General features: G+C 38.9%; 1 protein-coding gene across 4 annotated transcripts in view; it reads left to right on the top strand.

Annotated features, from left to right (window-relative positions):
• The first annotated feature begins 1,180 nt into the window (after window positions 1-1,180).
• Window positions 1,181-16,484, top strand: part of nkd1 (NKD inhibitor of WNT signaling pathway 1) — a 28,199-nt gene continuing 12,895 nt past the window's right edge. Inside the window, exons 1-3 of one of the 4 annotated variants that reach the window (XM_059532036.1) lie at window positions 1,181-1,444; window positions 1,554-1,586; window positions 1,787-1,926. In XM_059532036.1, coding sequence (XP_059388019.1) covers window positions 1,420-1,444; window positions 1,554-1,586; window positions 1,787-1,926 — 198 coding nt within the window. In that variant the 5' untranslated portion in view covers window positions 1,181-1,419. The remainder of the gene's footprint in view (window positions 1,445-1,553; window positions 1,587-1,786; window positions 1,927-16,484) is intronic. The other 3 variants (XM_059532028.1, XM_059532055.1, XM_059532046.1) reach the window with 3 other exon arrangements.

Genomic DNA, 16,484 nt, shown 5'->3' with positions numbered 1-16,484 from the left:
ACCTAAAGGAGCCTTATAAAAACGTTCATTATAGATGAAAATTTCAGAAATCACTTTTTGGCTTTTGCATCTGAACTCTTCATATGTTTGTAGGCTAAATACTGTCTGTGATGTTTGTTCACATCTAGCCTAGACCATTACTGTAGGCCAGGGGTTTTCAAACTGTGGGTCGCGACCCACTCGTGGGTCACGGAATGGAACAAGGTGGGTCGCACAAAGTCACTTGGCTGCAGCTAATTTTGCGTTTCAATGACACACAGACACTAACACAGTTCAGTCTAGGGCTGCACGAATGTGACGAGTGGGGCGGGGCCTAGTGCCATGGGAACAGAGCTAGGCCGGTGGAGTGATTGGGAAATGAGCAACACTCACCGGTCTCAAGAACCACGGAGGAGATCGGAAAGATACAAAAGAGGAGCGATGACAGTGAAGGACGAGAGAGGACCAGGCCTGGGTTTTATTTTGTGTTTGTTTTTTATTTGTGCACGGCAGTCATCCGAGAGGGGCTGTCGCGCTGTTTTGTGTTTATTTGGTTATTAAAACTTTGTTTGATTGTCCGCCGGTTCCCACCTCTTTCCACGAAGGAGTCATCGAGGCGGTGGGCTGGAGTGAGTGAGCCTGCTTCACGTTTTTATGGACACTACATATTTTAACGCCAGTAAACAAAAATTAAAACTTGTAAATTTGTAGTGAAATTTTCAGTTGTACTCTAAAATAAAATGGTTATTTTTCTTAAATACTTAATTTCTGTCATAAAAATTTTAAGTAAGATTAGGTTTAAAGTAATTTCACTCGTTGTTTTTTTTTTTTTTTTAATATTTTGGTGGGTCGTGAAATATATTACACTTGTCTAGGTGGGTCGTGGAATGGAAAAGTTTGGGAACCACTGCTGTAGGCTACATAATTAGTACTCTATACGCTAGCCTACATTACATAGCTAGTTAAAAAAAAAATTTCAAAACAGTTTCAAGCTAATTTGTTACTAGAGAGGAGTTTACAGTTCATCTAGACAATCGTTTTTCACACCTTAATGTAATTCAGCTCTTGTCCAAAGCAGCGATTGGTGTCCGCTCGACTGGACGTGTTTAGCTGACGTCCTGCTCATGGCGCCCACGGGGGACTTTGCGCTGCTCTTTTTATATTTGGAGACTCCAAAAGAATCCCGCTTCCCTTTCATGTGCCGCCTCGGTCCAATCAGATTGTAGGAGAGGCGGCCTGCGCGAGGCGTCAATCACGCTCGCTGAGTGGCTGCAGCGCCTCGCGTCTGGTCCGCTGGAGCCGCAGATCACTCGATCCTCCACCGCTGCTGGATGTGTACGGACCCCGCGCGCTGTTCCTCACGGACGCTCACAAATATCGCGCTCTTTCTGGATTGTTTTTCATTTCTGATGTTTCTCACTTGCTCTCCGATGCAGAGAAATGGGTAAACTTCATTCCAAACATGGTAAGACGGCATCTCTTTGGTGTTGAACAGCAAGTCTTTGATTTTAAAGCGCTTGTGATGTAGTTCTTTCGAGTAGTCCATTTATACGACGTCTTTTTATTTTTTAAAGCTGCTATTTGTAAAGCGAGGGAGAGTCCTGAAGGTGAGTAACTTTATTTGTTATACAAATAATAACGCTTTTATCTGAAACGTTTGAACTGGCTAAATGACTAATAAAACAAAGCTGCATCTTTGAACATTTGGCGTAAACTAAAAGAAAACGCTAGGAACAAACTTGAAAACTGTTTAACTGATAAATACACAACGGTATTATGTATAAATTGTAATTTCTTGCTCTTTTAGGCGATAGTTTTGTAGTTAACGCGTGTTTGGCGAGGAAAGGACTGGATGACTGGATGGTTAAGCAGAAGTATTACTGCCCGAGCTCTCGTGTAGATCAGCAGGACTGCCAGCAGAAAAATACCTGCGGACTGTCTCCACGGGTACGTGAACGTTATTAATGACTTCTTATCACACGTGCATGTTAAATGTGTGAAGATTTTGAACTTTGAGAAAGTGAACTTGTCTGCGCTTCACCATCATTTATTTCCAAGACTGTAGGAATCAACTGTTTGGGTGTTAAGTTATCATTGCCTACAGAAATGTTGCGCACTTTGAAGTAAGGGGTGCATGCATTTAGCTATTTAAAGCTCGGCCTTCAACTGATCAAAAACGTTGTTTTGTTGTGATAAACATCGTTTAAAACCTGCAATACAACCATTATCTTTCCTTTGTTCTGCATTATTTCAGTTCATGGGTAGTTGACATGAAATATGCTACACAAGCATGCAATGTCCGAGGTGTGACACGCTGTAAGATATCTAAAACTATCTTAAACAACTATTTTATTCCAATAATTCTGTAATAATGTAAAAAAAAATGTAGAGAATAAATTGAATAGCCTTTTTGTAAATTTAAGAATTCAGTTGTTGCATCACATAACTATTTTAAATGATTTCGTGAAGTCAAAAATGAGATTTACAATGGTGATGAACTCGAAATAAATGTTTACGCTTTAGAAAACATACATTTCTTTACGCATGCGTCCATTTTAAAGTCCATGTTGAATAAAAAAGTTAAAAGTCAACTACCCTTATTGGGTTCTAGATGAAAAAAAGCGTGTTCGCGTTGCAGAATGATCGTTGCCTGCTTGTAGAGGCCACACGCGCTTCCAGACCACCCAATTCACGCGCTTTGAAAACGAGCGTGCCATTGTTTTTTGACGTCACCACGAACAATAGTTTACACTCTGGAAACACTCTGTAGTTTGAGCCTAACTATAAAAGCCAAAGGCGTTATTACCAGAAGTGATTAAAGGAGAAACATTCTCTGAATACACGTTCCCCTTTAATGATGTCTGTTAAAACGCTCTCTACGGTTTCAGCTGCTGCCTTTGAAGCCAGAGGAGGAGATTTTGTGTTGTTATTCATTTGAATGATAGGAAGAGGGAAAAGTCAGGTTTCCAGACAGGTTCAGGCTGTTTATTTCTGGCAGGCACATCATTTTGAGAGGAAATAAATATAAGTAGGTTTGGGATCTTAAAGGTGGCATATGTATTTGAAAGCATATATTTGGATTTTAAGCACCTTCTTGCATGGAAAAAGTTATGCATCTCTATCTTGAATCTACCCAACAAGGAGAATGTTTTAGCAGTCATGTTTAGACAAAAGGTGCATCAACCTTTTCACTGGCGGCTCACATGGGTAAATGGTTTATTTGAACGTGGTGGGAAGAACTGTGTGAGGGCTAGGAACAGATGCAAGTTCTCTCTGTAGGTAATAGATCACGGTGGGTTGAAAGCATTGCAGGCTGACAGGCTGGTGACAGCGCTGTATTGTGAAGTCGAGAAAGGGGTGGAGGGAGGGCCAGTTTGTCTAAGATTTGGCATCCTAGTAAACGCATAAGAGCACTGTCGTTTAGGAGAGGAGGAATCCTCTGGAAATACCTCAGAGTAAGCCTCTTTTGGCCAAGGGCTGATGCAGAGTCTCAAAAGACTTTTTTGAGGGTTGGAGAGATAGTGAGAGATGCTGAGAGTGGCAGAAAAAATGAAAGGAAATCCAGAAGGCTGCTATTAAAGAGCCATCTCAAACAGCATGAGAATGCAGCCACAACTTCTTAAACCCAATCCTCATATGTGGACATCCAAACACAAACCTGACGCTCTTAAACTTTCAGAGTCCGGAGTGTTGCTGGAGAAATGCTGCATTTCTTTTCTAACTCTCTAAGAAAGTTGTGGCAATAAACCTTTATTTAGCATGTAAGATGCATAGTACTGCACTGCAAGTAAAGAAATTGTAACCACATTGGTGTGGACTTTAGATCATGTGATGTGAAAGGGAGAAAATAAGTTTAAGGAGCATGTAACAGAGTTCTTGCCTGGTTCAAAGTTCACACAGTTTGAAGTTTATTACTTTTTTCACGCTCTGCTGTGAGAAGGTTTTATTGTTGCTGGAGAGATCATAATGCACTGAACAATGGCTACAAAGTCTGAAATGACTTCATTGAGTTACCTGTTTTATATTTATTCAACATCATAAAGTCATAAAGTTTTCCCTTTTCTCTTTTAACGTAGCCTTCATTGCTTAAATACGGTAATCTGAAGAAGTGTTTGTTTTAACACAACCTGATTGTTTTCCCTCTGATGTACTAATGAGGAGTTTAAGAAACAATAGCAGTACTAAGGAAAGTGTGTGCGCGTGTGTGTTTTTCCAGTTGGTGTGAAGTGATTTGGCCAGGCTGGGAAAGCATCCCTGCTGAACGAATTCAAACATTTGAACAGTTTTGAGTAACTGAATGGTGTGTGCTTAATTGAGCATTGTGAGAATGAAGGAATGAGTGAAGGTATTTGCATAAATATTTATTTGGAAATAATCATTTTGTTTTGACAAAACATCTCTGGGACAATTTAATATTTGATGTAGTGATGAAATTTGAGGCTGGTTTAACTGGAAAGAGGATTTTCATCCCTTTGTTAGTCCTCCCCTTTTAGTTTTGATTTGATTGAAAGTGATTGAAACTATTTGAAGATGCTATTTTTATTATTCCATTGAGATTGATTGGATCAGTGTGTGGAGTCTTTATTAAAAACATGTTGTTGTTTTTCTTTCACTTTATTCATTGGTTTTCTTAATCTTTCTGGAGTTTTTTCTGGTCTTTAGTGGTGCTTTAGACTAATGTTGATACTATATAATACACATCTTTTAAAACCAGCTTGTCACATGTTAAGTTAAACTATCTACTTTTCATAATTCAAATTTCTTCTTATTGAGAAAAAGCCACTGAGTGGAATTCAATGGAATGACCTCACTCCTTAAGCATGAAGAAAGCATAAACCTCACTCCTAAATGCAGGCTGATAATACGGGGATTAATAGAGGCTACCTGGAGAGTTAGTTATTTATAGTGGCTGTGCTTAAGTTCGGACAGTTGTGTGTGTCTGTGTTGTAAATGTGGTTCAAACGGTATGGACAGTGGGAAATCTGAGTAAGGAATCTGTTTGATGAGCATGTTTGTGTTGTGCTGTGTTAACTGGCCTTCACACACAAGACTTTATGTAGCACTGCCTATTACTTTTTCCAGTCTGGTTTGCATCGGTCTTGTGCTATTAGTAAATTACACTAGAAGTTCTTGTTCAAAAATAGGTAGGGGTCAGATTTGTGGCCTTGCTGTTAGCATGCTGCACTGTGGCTCTCACGTGGGCAATTTAAATAAAGTCTAGCTCCATCATTACCTGTTCTCTATATGAAGCCTTCTGTTTTCCTTTTGACTGGTGTTGTCACATGGTGCAGTTTTGTTATTGAGTAGCTTACATCTGAAGCTGTAAACAAAAATCTGTAAAATTAATGGTAAAAAACTGGCAGCTGAGGTTACCAGAATTTTGCTGTAAAAAATATTTACAGATTTAACTTAAATTTACATTTAAAAACAATATATATATTTTTAACCGGTATAATGTTAATATACCAACTTATGGAAGTAATGAAATCTGTTTCGTACCTTTTTAATATACTGATAACCACCAAAAGCAGTGAGGGAGTAAGTCACACGATGAACCCAAGTTCTTCACAAGCAGTTTTTAAGTACTGACAAATACAGAAGGTCCACAGTGTAATTCACACAAACACTAAACACCTTCATGGTAACACACATGAAACTGAAATAATCCTATAAACATTAATTTAACAACATTAGATGAAACTTACAACCCTTATGTGAACATCTGGTAAGAAAAGCTATAAGAATAAACAGTTATTTCAATAGAAAAACATAAAATGTGAAATATATAAAGGAATTCTGGGAATGTCCATTTATGGTTATTCACTGTAAATTTGACTTTAATTTTCACTTTCTAAAAACGGCATAGTGCCGTTAAATTACATGTAATGTCCAATACAGTTCTTCACCTTATAGGGGGACTTACCATTAACCTATTAATAGGTTATTACTATATAATTTCTATATTTCTATAGTCTTTTACAGTGATCCCGGACGTGCCCGGATGTGTCGTTTAAGCATCGATATCGCGATGTACGAATCCACGATAGTCACATCGCAGGATGTGCGATGTAGGCTGTCGTAGTTGATCCGTTATTCATTAACTGTACGGGCCAGCTGCTCCCGGCCCTTGACGAATGTGATTTGTGGAGAGCACGAGAGAGAGAGTGCGCGAGAAAGAGAGCGCACGAGAGAGGGAGAGAGAGAGAGAGAGAGCGCGAGAGAGAGCGCGAGAGAGAGAGAGACGGAGGGAGAGGGAGAGAGAGAGAGAGAGCAAGCGAGCCCTGGCCACACGCTCACCGTCTTCAAACAACACGAGCGCTGTCTTGCTCTCTCTCCCTCATGCATATTAATCAATTGACACGATGGTGTCAATGTTTAAATAATTTAAAATGAGAATGTAAGTGTGGTCACCCCATTTTTGTTTGTAAGAAAAAATTTGATTAGATTTCATATCGCAATATATATCGCAGAAAAATAAAATATCGCAATGTCATTTTTTCCCAATATCGTGCAGCCCTAACTAAAACTAGTCCGAATTACACTATAAAAGAAGAAACTCAACATCATAGCTCTAAAATCAGTCTGAATCAAAGTGCCAAGACCAGACGTTGTTACTACTTTGAAATAAACCAGTTGGCACAACAGTTCTAAACTAGGGCAAACCAGGCAACATCACAGCTTTAAACTCAATCTCCGGCACAGTCAAAAGTGGCCAATAGGTCAACTATAAACCAGGCTTGATCATGACTTTGAAAGCATTCTGTATCACTCTGTGTGTAGTATCACTCAGAGACCAAACACTTTGAAGCCCAGATCAAATAGAGAGCTGTAATTCTAAAAATATATTTTTTTGCAATTTCAGAACTTTTTTGGGGGGAATTTTTTTTGCTTGCTATTTAAACCTTTACTGACAACCAACACACTTTTTATTTTTCTGGCTGTCTTTACAACAGAATGTTCTTTATTGTAGCACAAAGAGTGACAGTATATGCACTATATCCTTTGTCTCTTTTATTCCCTTCCCAATATCCAAAGTATTTCTTTCACTTTAAGCTTCAAGTGTGGTTGTCACGCACTTACCCTCAGACTTCTTTCTCTTTCTGTTCTAGACGTCAGGTTTACCATGTCTCACCAGGGCTGGTTGAGAAAGGATGACAGAAAATGATTGAAAGACAGAGGGTGGGGGCGGAAGGGAAAGGCTATGTTTCTCTATAAAAGAGAAAGAAAAGGGAAGAGGGTGCCTCTGGGGAGTAGGACAGCACCTGGCTCCAGTGTAGGGCTGTTGAGGGGCTCCTATGAGAAAGGAAAAGAGGATAAGAGACGAGAAGGGAGGAGGGGAACAGACGTGATGTAGATTGTTCTTCCAGGACAGGAAGAGTTAAGGGACCTGCTGGTGGCTGCTCTGCCACCTCCTATATCAAGCAGTGAATGAACTCATTTTTTAACTCATTTAAATAAGTAGGCCTGAGTGTTTTAATTACTATATGTGTTTATTACTATATTTTTTTTCTTATTTTTTTTTGGGATGAATATAAAGTTCAAGAGAACAGCAATTATTTGAAACTGAATGTTTCTGTAACAGTGTAAATATCTTTACTGTCGGTTTTGAATAATCTACTCAAAAGTATTATTAAAAAAAAAACTCGGACTTCGCAAAAAAATGGATTGGCTAAGTGTAATTTGGACCCGAGTATGTGAGCAGAGCGAGGAGTGGAGTGGCGTGATTTTGCCTGGAGCTAGGAGTGGATTTTTTGAAAGTCAGAGCGTTGAGGTTTTCACTCGCTCCGAGAACACTCCGCTTCCTCTCCGTCACAAGCACAAATTATGCCAACTCACACATTAAACATAATTAGGGACGAGTGCGGGAGGTTAAAGCATGTTGTAAGTTTTACCGTTTGTTAATCTCCGGTCGAAACTAATGTGCTGCTACATTGCCGCACACAGACAGAGCACACAAGCTTGCACGTAACATACAGATCGCACACATACATTCAGGAATGAATAAAAACAGAAAAGTTACGGCATATTCTTTCTGTTTCTGAAGTAACTACCCTCAGCTAAGCAGTCATTTCATATGGACTTGACCTAATTGTAGTGTTCCAATAAACCATTAAAACTATTTTCTAGTATTATGCATTTATTTTTCGTTTAATATAATCTCTGAACAGAAGTTAGATTTTTTTCAAGCACTGTGAAATAATTTCACCACAGAGCGAAGGCGGAGCAGAGTTTCTGACGAGTGGACCAAGGAGCGGGAAATGGTGAACCCGGAGCAGAGCTGGAGCGGAGTGATTATTGAATGCTTGGAGCGCGGAGGGGAAATTGTTGCCGCTGCTATTCGCTCACATACTCTGATTTGGCAGCATTTAGATCACATTTTATAAAGACTTTATGTAAATACCCTAACTGTCATTCATCAAGGTTTTTAAATGAGTCTGTATCCTGGAATTGCAGCACATGCACTAAATCTAAGTTGAGATAACCTGTAATGAGATGGGAAACTTGAAAGGCAAGTCTGAGGTAACTGGACCTTCCTCTCAAATTACTCTTGGTTAGTAAACATGCAACGCTGGCTTTTAGTACGAACAGAAAGCACTGCAGTCATGTCAGTTGTAGGTGATTTAAATGGTTTGCGCGTGTTTTTATGTGTTTTTCCATTTAACTATGTGTAAGTATGTGTGTAAAAATAGTGCTTGGGTATGTGTGGCATGGGGGTGTGCTGAGGGCAAGGATGGCGCCTGGCCTGGTGCATCAGAGAGAGAGAGAGAGAAAGTGTGTGTGTGTTGTGCATTAAAGCACGTCTGTCCGGATGTGCTCTAGAGATCAAAGTGCATGGTGGGAATGTGTGGACTGAGTTGCCAGGATTAACAGCTGAGAATTGGGCTGTGTTTTCTAAATTTCCTTAATAAACACACACACACACACACACACACACACACACACACACACACACACACACTCCACAAGCAGCAGAGCTCAGAACTGTGTTGTTCCAACCTCCTCAAAACCCTTATTTATTCAGCTTCTCTGATACATTTATGTTTCTTCTGTACTTCAAAGTGTATGATCGAGGATCTTGATTTGTTATATGTAAGTAAACATTAACTGGTGTGTGTGTGTGTGTGTGTGTATATATACACAAAAATGTTAGGAAGGATCATGTGACACTGGAGTGTAATGGCTGCTGAACATTCAGCTTAGCCATCACAGGAATAAACTAAACTACATTTTAAGCTTTAAAATATAATATTTTAATAACATTTCATAATATTACTGAAGTGAGTAATAAAGTTAATACTTTTTTATATAAAAGACATAAAAACAAAACCTAAAAATCTTACAGATCCCATATTGTTTTTGATAAATTGTATAATTTGTTAGCTCATCACATACAATAATAAGAAAACATTTTAATTCACGTTTTTATCACTGTCTATCTGTGTTTTGAGTGCTTATTAATTAGTAATATTGAAGGATTTGGTAAATCTCTTACTTGATGTTTCCACAAATCTGTAGCTCTCTGTTACTCTGGTCTTTAAAGTCCTTCAGAGAGGAACAGGCTGGAGTTTCAAACAATATTTGAAAAGTCTTTTCTCTGTATTTTTGGGCCAGTTTAGTTATTCCCTTTCTCTGCCTTTAAACAGAAAGGATGAGGGGAAATAGGGAGAGAGTAAAGGAGGGATCACCTTAGGGGAAGAAAGAGTAGAACAAACGGGGAGTGCTGCTTCATTTTCAAGGCTTCAAAGCACTCTTTCACTCTGCAGCTTTCATGCTTTAAAGGTGTCTCTAGTAAATGAGAGCGTAGCCTCACCAGTACTGTATGTTTGCTTCATTTTATCTCAGTAAGTGTCCTGTTGTTGCCTGCAAAGTAGTAAGATTGATGCTTTTATCTCTCACTAACTATTCTGCAAACAACCTCTTTCAGTTGAATGTGTCAGTGATACTGATACAGGATGTGTGTGAAGTGTATGAAGTGAAATGTGGCCAAGTATAATTTGTGCTCTGCATTTAACTCATCCGAGTGGACACACACAGTAGTGAACACACACACATACAGTGAACACACCCCCATAGCAGTGGGCAGCATTGTGTATCTTATATCTGAATCGGCTGCAATATTCTTCCTTAAGTCCTACCCCAATTTTCTGTTTCATTAGGAAATACTGTTCTTGTTAAGCATTTTCATATTTATTTTATGCATTAAAATAGAGGATCAAACAAACTTGATAAATACAATCATGTTCACATCCAGTTTAATAAATCTGCATTTTGTTGAGCTTTTTGTTTTTATATTAATGAACATTATATTTGTATCTTTTTAGAGACAGAGAGTGTGTATGTGAGTACATGAGAGGCTAGAGTGCATGTGTGTGTGTGTGTGTGTGTGTGTGTGTTTCTATGGACAGTAAGTGTGTGGTGACATCAGCGTAGAGCGCTTTGATGTGGATGAGGTAATGTGTGAGGAAATATTTGCAATGTTAATCTCATCTGAGAAATTACTACGGAACCTCTACAGACACTGACACAAGCAGCTGCCCACACACACTTTAATGATTTCTTCATGTCCACCTTAAAAAAGAGCATAAACCATACAGACACGTGTAAGTTTACAATCTAATCACCAGTATCGAGGATACCAGACACAACAACTTCTCCAAACACTGCAACTGCCAAAATGGAGCTGATATTAAGCAGTATTTTGCAAATCAGAGTGTGCAAAGCAGTAATCAAAGCAAAAGGTGGCTACTTTGAAGAACCTAGAATATGACATATTTTCAGTTGTTTCACACTTTTTTGTTATGTATATAATTCCATATAGAATTAGTTTTGATGCCTTCAGTGTGAATCTACAATTTTCAGTCATGAAAATAAAGAAAACTCTTTGAATGAGAAGGTGTGTCCAAACTTTTGGTCTGTACTGTACATGCATGGTCAAAGATTGTTTGATCAGAATATGCATTTAATATCACATCGTTTTTTTTCAACGTTTCTCAAACGATTGCTTCAAAGCAGTTCTAAGATTCAGTCTCTCTAAACCCCTCCTTTCCGTGAGTCTACTACATTCTGACAACAGTCTGTTGTGATTGTGTACAGCAAATTTCGGAATATGCTCATTGCCATAGTTACATATTTTGAACACTCTATAGAAAATATAAACATCTATTATTTATCATACTTACAGGTTGTGATTCATTGGATCCAGCTGGTCCAAATAAACTGGGTACTGAGCCTTCTTTCAAGAGCAAGCATTTTGTGAATCCTGTGTTGAACTCTCCGTGATTAGAGAAGCAGTCGTCAGTAAAATGGCTTGTTTGAGTGATAATAGCCTTGTGGGCTGCGTGCAGATATATTACGCTGTTGCGCTACGAGCATCCTGAGTTCGAATCCTGCCTCGAGGACTTTCCCCGTTCCCCTCTCTATCCCACTTTGCTTCCTGTCCCTTCTTCACTGGCCTATTAAAATGCAATACATATATATGTTTAAAAGATGTTTGTGGCCAGTCAATGTAGAATGGTGGGAATTATGTAAATGTGTTACCCTGTGATGGCTAATGGGATTCAAATGACCAACGACTCATTTAAGTTGTTCTTTCTTTTCAGAGACAATAACTTTATTTACCATGCACTTTTGGCTTTGCAACTTAGCAGATCATTTACATTCACATATTGCTACATTACATATTGCATGAAAGGTAATATTCGAAATGGCATAATAGAGGTATTTTAACCATCTCACACAAATGCTCATCAATGCAGGCATCCATTGTTTTTACTTCTCCAATAACCAGCACTTTTTTTGTTGTTGGTGTAAATAGTCCCTCTCTCTTTCTCTAATCCCTCCCTGTTTCTGTTGTGGCTGTTTGATGAGAGGCGTATATTGAGACTAAAGTGATGTTTTCCTTCTTAAATAAAGACATCAATGATACATAAAATGCTAAACGTCTAATAATGCTCTAATTCTTCTATTATCTTTGCCTTCAGGCAAACTAACCATCTGAACAGACACACATATATACAAGCTCATTCACTGTCTTTCTGTTGCTCAGCTTGACTTGATTTAGAAACCTGTGATTCAGTAAATTAGCAGCATGTGTTTGGATTCTGAATGCGTGGAATTAGCTTTTTGTGCCAGGGCGGGTATACGATTATCAGAACTCGTAACTTTAAAATGCTTGAAATGTTGGATCAAGGGCTATTTTACACACAATTACTAACAGTCCATCTTCTGCCAATCTCTCTGCACCAGATCATCTGGTTTCAGTCCAGCCAAAATGGTTTTTTTTTACAGTTTAAGCTCACTAACTGATTGTTCCACTGACTTTCAGCCATATACCTAATCGTTCATAGCAAATCTAAGTTTATGTGCATGAACGTGTCTGTCAGCAGGTGAGTATTTTCAAACCCTCCGACTCAACTTCCTGCTGAGTTAATGGCCCAGCTGACTCTTTTAGGGGTTCAGTGGGATCTCATGGCTCTGGCATTGTCCACTGATCATATTCTTACCTCCAAATCGTGCTGAAGAAATTATGACCCATATTGTTTGCAACCTAACATGTACAAATCCATCACAAATGCTGTGTCACTGAGCACTTTCTTGGCATTCACTTAAACGTGAATGAATAATAAAATAAGAAAGAAGAATGTAAATCTTTTTCTCTGTGAAGCTGACAAGCGCTCCCGGCGCACATGAGCATATACTTTCTACGGCAAGCCCCGAAGGGACAAATACACATCACACACATTCACAGGGTGAAGTCACTTCATGAATTACATCCTAATACAATTGTCTTCATTTGCATGGTGCTTCTTTCTTCACATTGATAAGCTGCCAAAATGGGGTGTTGCAATACATGACAGGGAATCCGAGAGGAATCTCAGAGAGAGTTGTTTAATTTGTTACCTCTCTTCCTGTCTCTTTCAGTGAGCATGACAGAACCATAAAATTTCAGTTCAGCAGTGAGACTGGTTTATTTGTTTATTTCTCTTGACTTTTTTGCCTGTGGAAGGAAGAGTGTTTTTGTTCAAAACATATACCTTCAATGCATGGATGGAAAAATAAATACAATTTCATAAGGCAGAAGAAAGTGTAAAAAAACATGAAGGTGAGTTTATAATGACCAAATTTTTCACTTTTTTTAGAGTGCAACACTGACACTCCAGTCAGTAGTTCAAGTTGTCTGGGTTGCCTGTTCTGCTCATTATAAAGTATGAGGTGCTTATGTAGGTCACTGCACTCCGGACTCTTTCATCCTCACATGTAGGAAAGTATGTAGGGTACAGGGGGGAGTGTAGGGAGTCATTTTTGGATTGGCCCTGTAGCTAGCGAGAACCGGTTTTGACATCCTAGCATATACATCCTCTCTCCTGAGATCCTGCGCATGTAACCATATACGCTTAAGCAAGATAACAGACATGCAAGATTAAACAGGAATTCAGTTGCGAGTCTTTTTCTGTCTACGCTCGTGACTATATGTTCGTAGTTGATTGTCTCGCTGGTGAAATATGGCACCTGTAGGTGTATGTGTCTTTGTGAAGGCTTAAATTGTCTTAAAAATTGAGTGGTTCTGGTTGGCTGTGGTTCACAGCGCTGAAACCCTCCATCTTTCATTCCCTGTTTTAATATGATTAGGACTGTGGTCTTTGAGTGTGAAAACTGAAGGTGACAGAGAAGGAGAGAGAAGGCGACAGGGAGAGACGACAGTCTTAATTAGGTTTTCCCAGGTTTGATGACGTTCCAAGGCCGTGGCCTAGTGAAGGCTTGGCGACTGATTATGTCTGTGTGTTTTATGTGTGCGTGTCTGGCCCGTGATCATGCAGAACTGTCATCAGCTGCGTAAATTGTCCATCAGCCCTTGTGGCGTGGCGAGCAGACAGAAAATACAGACACTGAGTTGTGTGGGACTTTCCACAACACACACAAACACACTCCCTTACCCACATACATTCAAACGTACCGATACAGACACACACATACCCTAATGACAAAATGAACAAGGCCACATTCATATGTGTAATTTAATTTAGACACACATCCTCATACTTAACTTGGTTGAGCAATCCCCCTGGGTTTCTCTTCGCATTTTTCACTGAGCATTTTTTTTTCATAGTGCTTACATATTAATGTGCCAAACACTTGGGGTTGACCCTTATACACACTTACAGACACTTGGCAGTGCGTTTGAATGTGTTATTCCAGGTTTAAACTGGCAAGAACCAACATCTAATCTGTGCTCTTGCATTCGGCACACAAATCATTATCTTCAAGATGTGGTTATTCCTTAAAAAACAGCTAGACCAAGCATCTCCAACTCATGGTGGGCAGACTGGGCACTATACTAAAGCCAGGTGGTGTTTCTGTCGTTGAGTAGTTGGACAGTTTAAACCGAAATTAGTTAAATTATTTATTTAGTTATATTTCCTCCAGAACTGCTGCTTGTTTATTTATTTATTTATTTAATGAGCACTAATTAATCCAGAACTGGTATTTATTTACACATTTTTAGATCAATGGGAGATAATAGTCCTATCAGAAAAGTTATTATGTTTTAGGGCTGTAATAAGCCATTTGAAAAGGTATGTAGCTTATATTAGATAACATTACAGGCCGAACCCAAGTGAAAATTAATTTCCAGGCAGGGTTTAAGGATATGCAATTAACATTTGAGAAGTTGTATGATTCTGTTTGGCCTGCGGTACAGCAGTTGGAGATCCCTAATCTAGACAGGCACCACAGACTTGGACAAAAGGATCTTTAAAATGAGTTTATAATGAAAGGAGTTGTTCAGAAAAGCTTGAACTCTATAGCATTAGGCATATGCATACACTGTGCACACGAGATAATGATCCGGCTCCTAGATAAATCAGATTAGTCCATTGTTTTTAAATGCTTTTAAAAGTATTTTCATCACAGTGGCACAATATGGAAATCTGTCTACCACTTAGACCAACAAAAAGCATCCTTTGTGAAAAGTCCTTGCTCTATGTCTCTCTCCTGCTCTTAGTTTGTTTTTAATTCACTCTTGTATTTGTCCTTTCATATTGAAAGATTCATTTAGGCTACTTCCACTGATCACAGGGCCAACAAAAACATAGCACTGGAGTGTTTGATGTATGTGTTTGTGTTTTGGCAAATCAGTTATGTTGCACTGGGTAATGTGGGCATCCTTTTTTAGTAAAGCACTTAAACCTCTCTTCTTTGCTGTTTTGGCTTGCGTTTAAACAAAAAGATCTGGTTGGTTTTCCGCAGAGTGTGAAACATGGTGTCTGGGAAAGAGTTTCTGGTTGCTGGCACAGATTGAATGAAGCCCTTGTTTATGTTTCACAGGCCTTTTCATGATGCTGCTGAGGCAAAAGACCCACAGCAGAAATGTCATTGTTCCATCTGTTATAAATATTTATAAACACAAGCCAGTATCAAATATGGGCATGAATGTGTTCATACTAAGAGTTCGTCAAAGGACGCAAGTTCTCTCAGATGTTTTTTATTCTTTGTTTAAAATGTCGCTCACAAGACTTCATCTGTGAAATTACAAGATAATGCTTTTAATCAAAGACCCTATCCTTTGCACGCAAACATTCTATCTTTTTTTCTTAGCGCTATAAATGGCACTTAGTCTCCATATATTAGTAAGTGACCTGAAACACATGGTCACCCTCACACACGCTGAGTGTGTACAGATCCCTCTTCAGCCTCTCATTACACCACTGAAGAGAGATCAGCCTCTATTGATTACACTCCACACAGCCAATTAGCCTCTGATGTTATCTGGAAAGTGTACAAAAACATGCAATTTAAAAAAGAAGGACCATCTCAGAGGTCAAGGTCACTGCAATGCACATTCTCAGTGTGTTATGTAGTTTATGTTGCTAAGCACTTCTGTTTGAAATGTGGCTAGATTTCATTACTGAAAGTTGCACATTTACCATAAATAGTCTTACTGTGCTTTCACTTCGTCGCCATCGAGAGCAGCAAAAATTGCCTCTTTGCAGCGCGGCCAACAACTCTGTAGAAAGATTTGTAGATGCCCTGACGTAGATCAAATGCTTATCTTGCTTGTATTTAAAGTGGCCACAAAGCAAACAAGCTTGTTGATCTTGTGCAGACTGACCACAAGGGAGGTAACGATATAAGTTAACCTCATTAAATATTGTTGTAGATGAAGTATTAAGATCCTTTATCTAATAAATGTATAAAGCACTAATACCACACTGTAAAAATACTCTGATACATGTAAAAGTCCTGCACTGAAAATGTTACTTAAGTATAATCTGATATAAACATTACTTAATATAAGTATAATCAGGAAAAATTATTTAAAAGGTTTAAAAGTGAACTGGGACTATTATACTGTTATTTATTATATCATTAGATTATTATCAATATCAATATCAATACTTCAATACCACGACTTAGGTGCCCTTGAGCAAGGCATCGAACCCCCAACTGCTCCCCGGGCGCCGCAGCATAAATGGCTGCCCACTGCTCCGGGTGTGTGCTCACAGTGT

The sequence above is a fragment of the Carassius carassius genome, chromosome 3 (genome assembly GCF_963082965.1).
Source record: "Carassius carassius chromosome 3, fCarCar2.1, whole genome shotgun sequence".
Lineage (NCBI taxonomy): Eukaryota > Metazoa > Chordata > Actinopteri > Cypriniformes > Cyprinidae > Carassius > Carassius carassius.
This window is presented reverse-complemented; position numbering and strand designations above follow the sequence as displayed.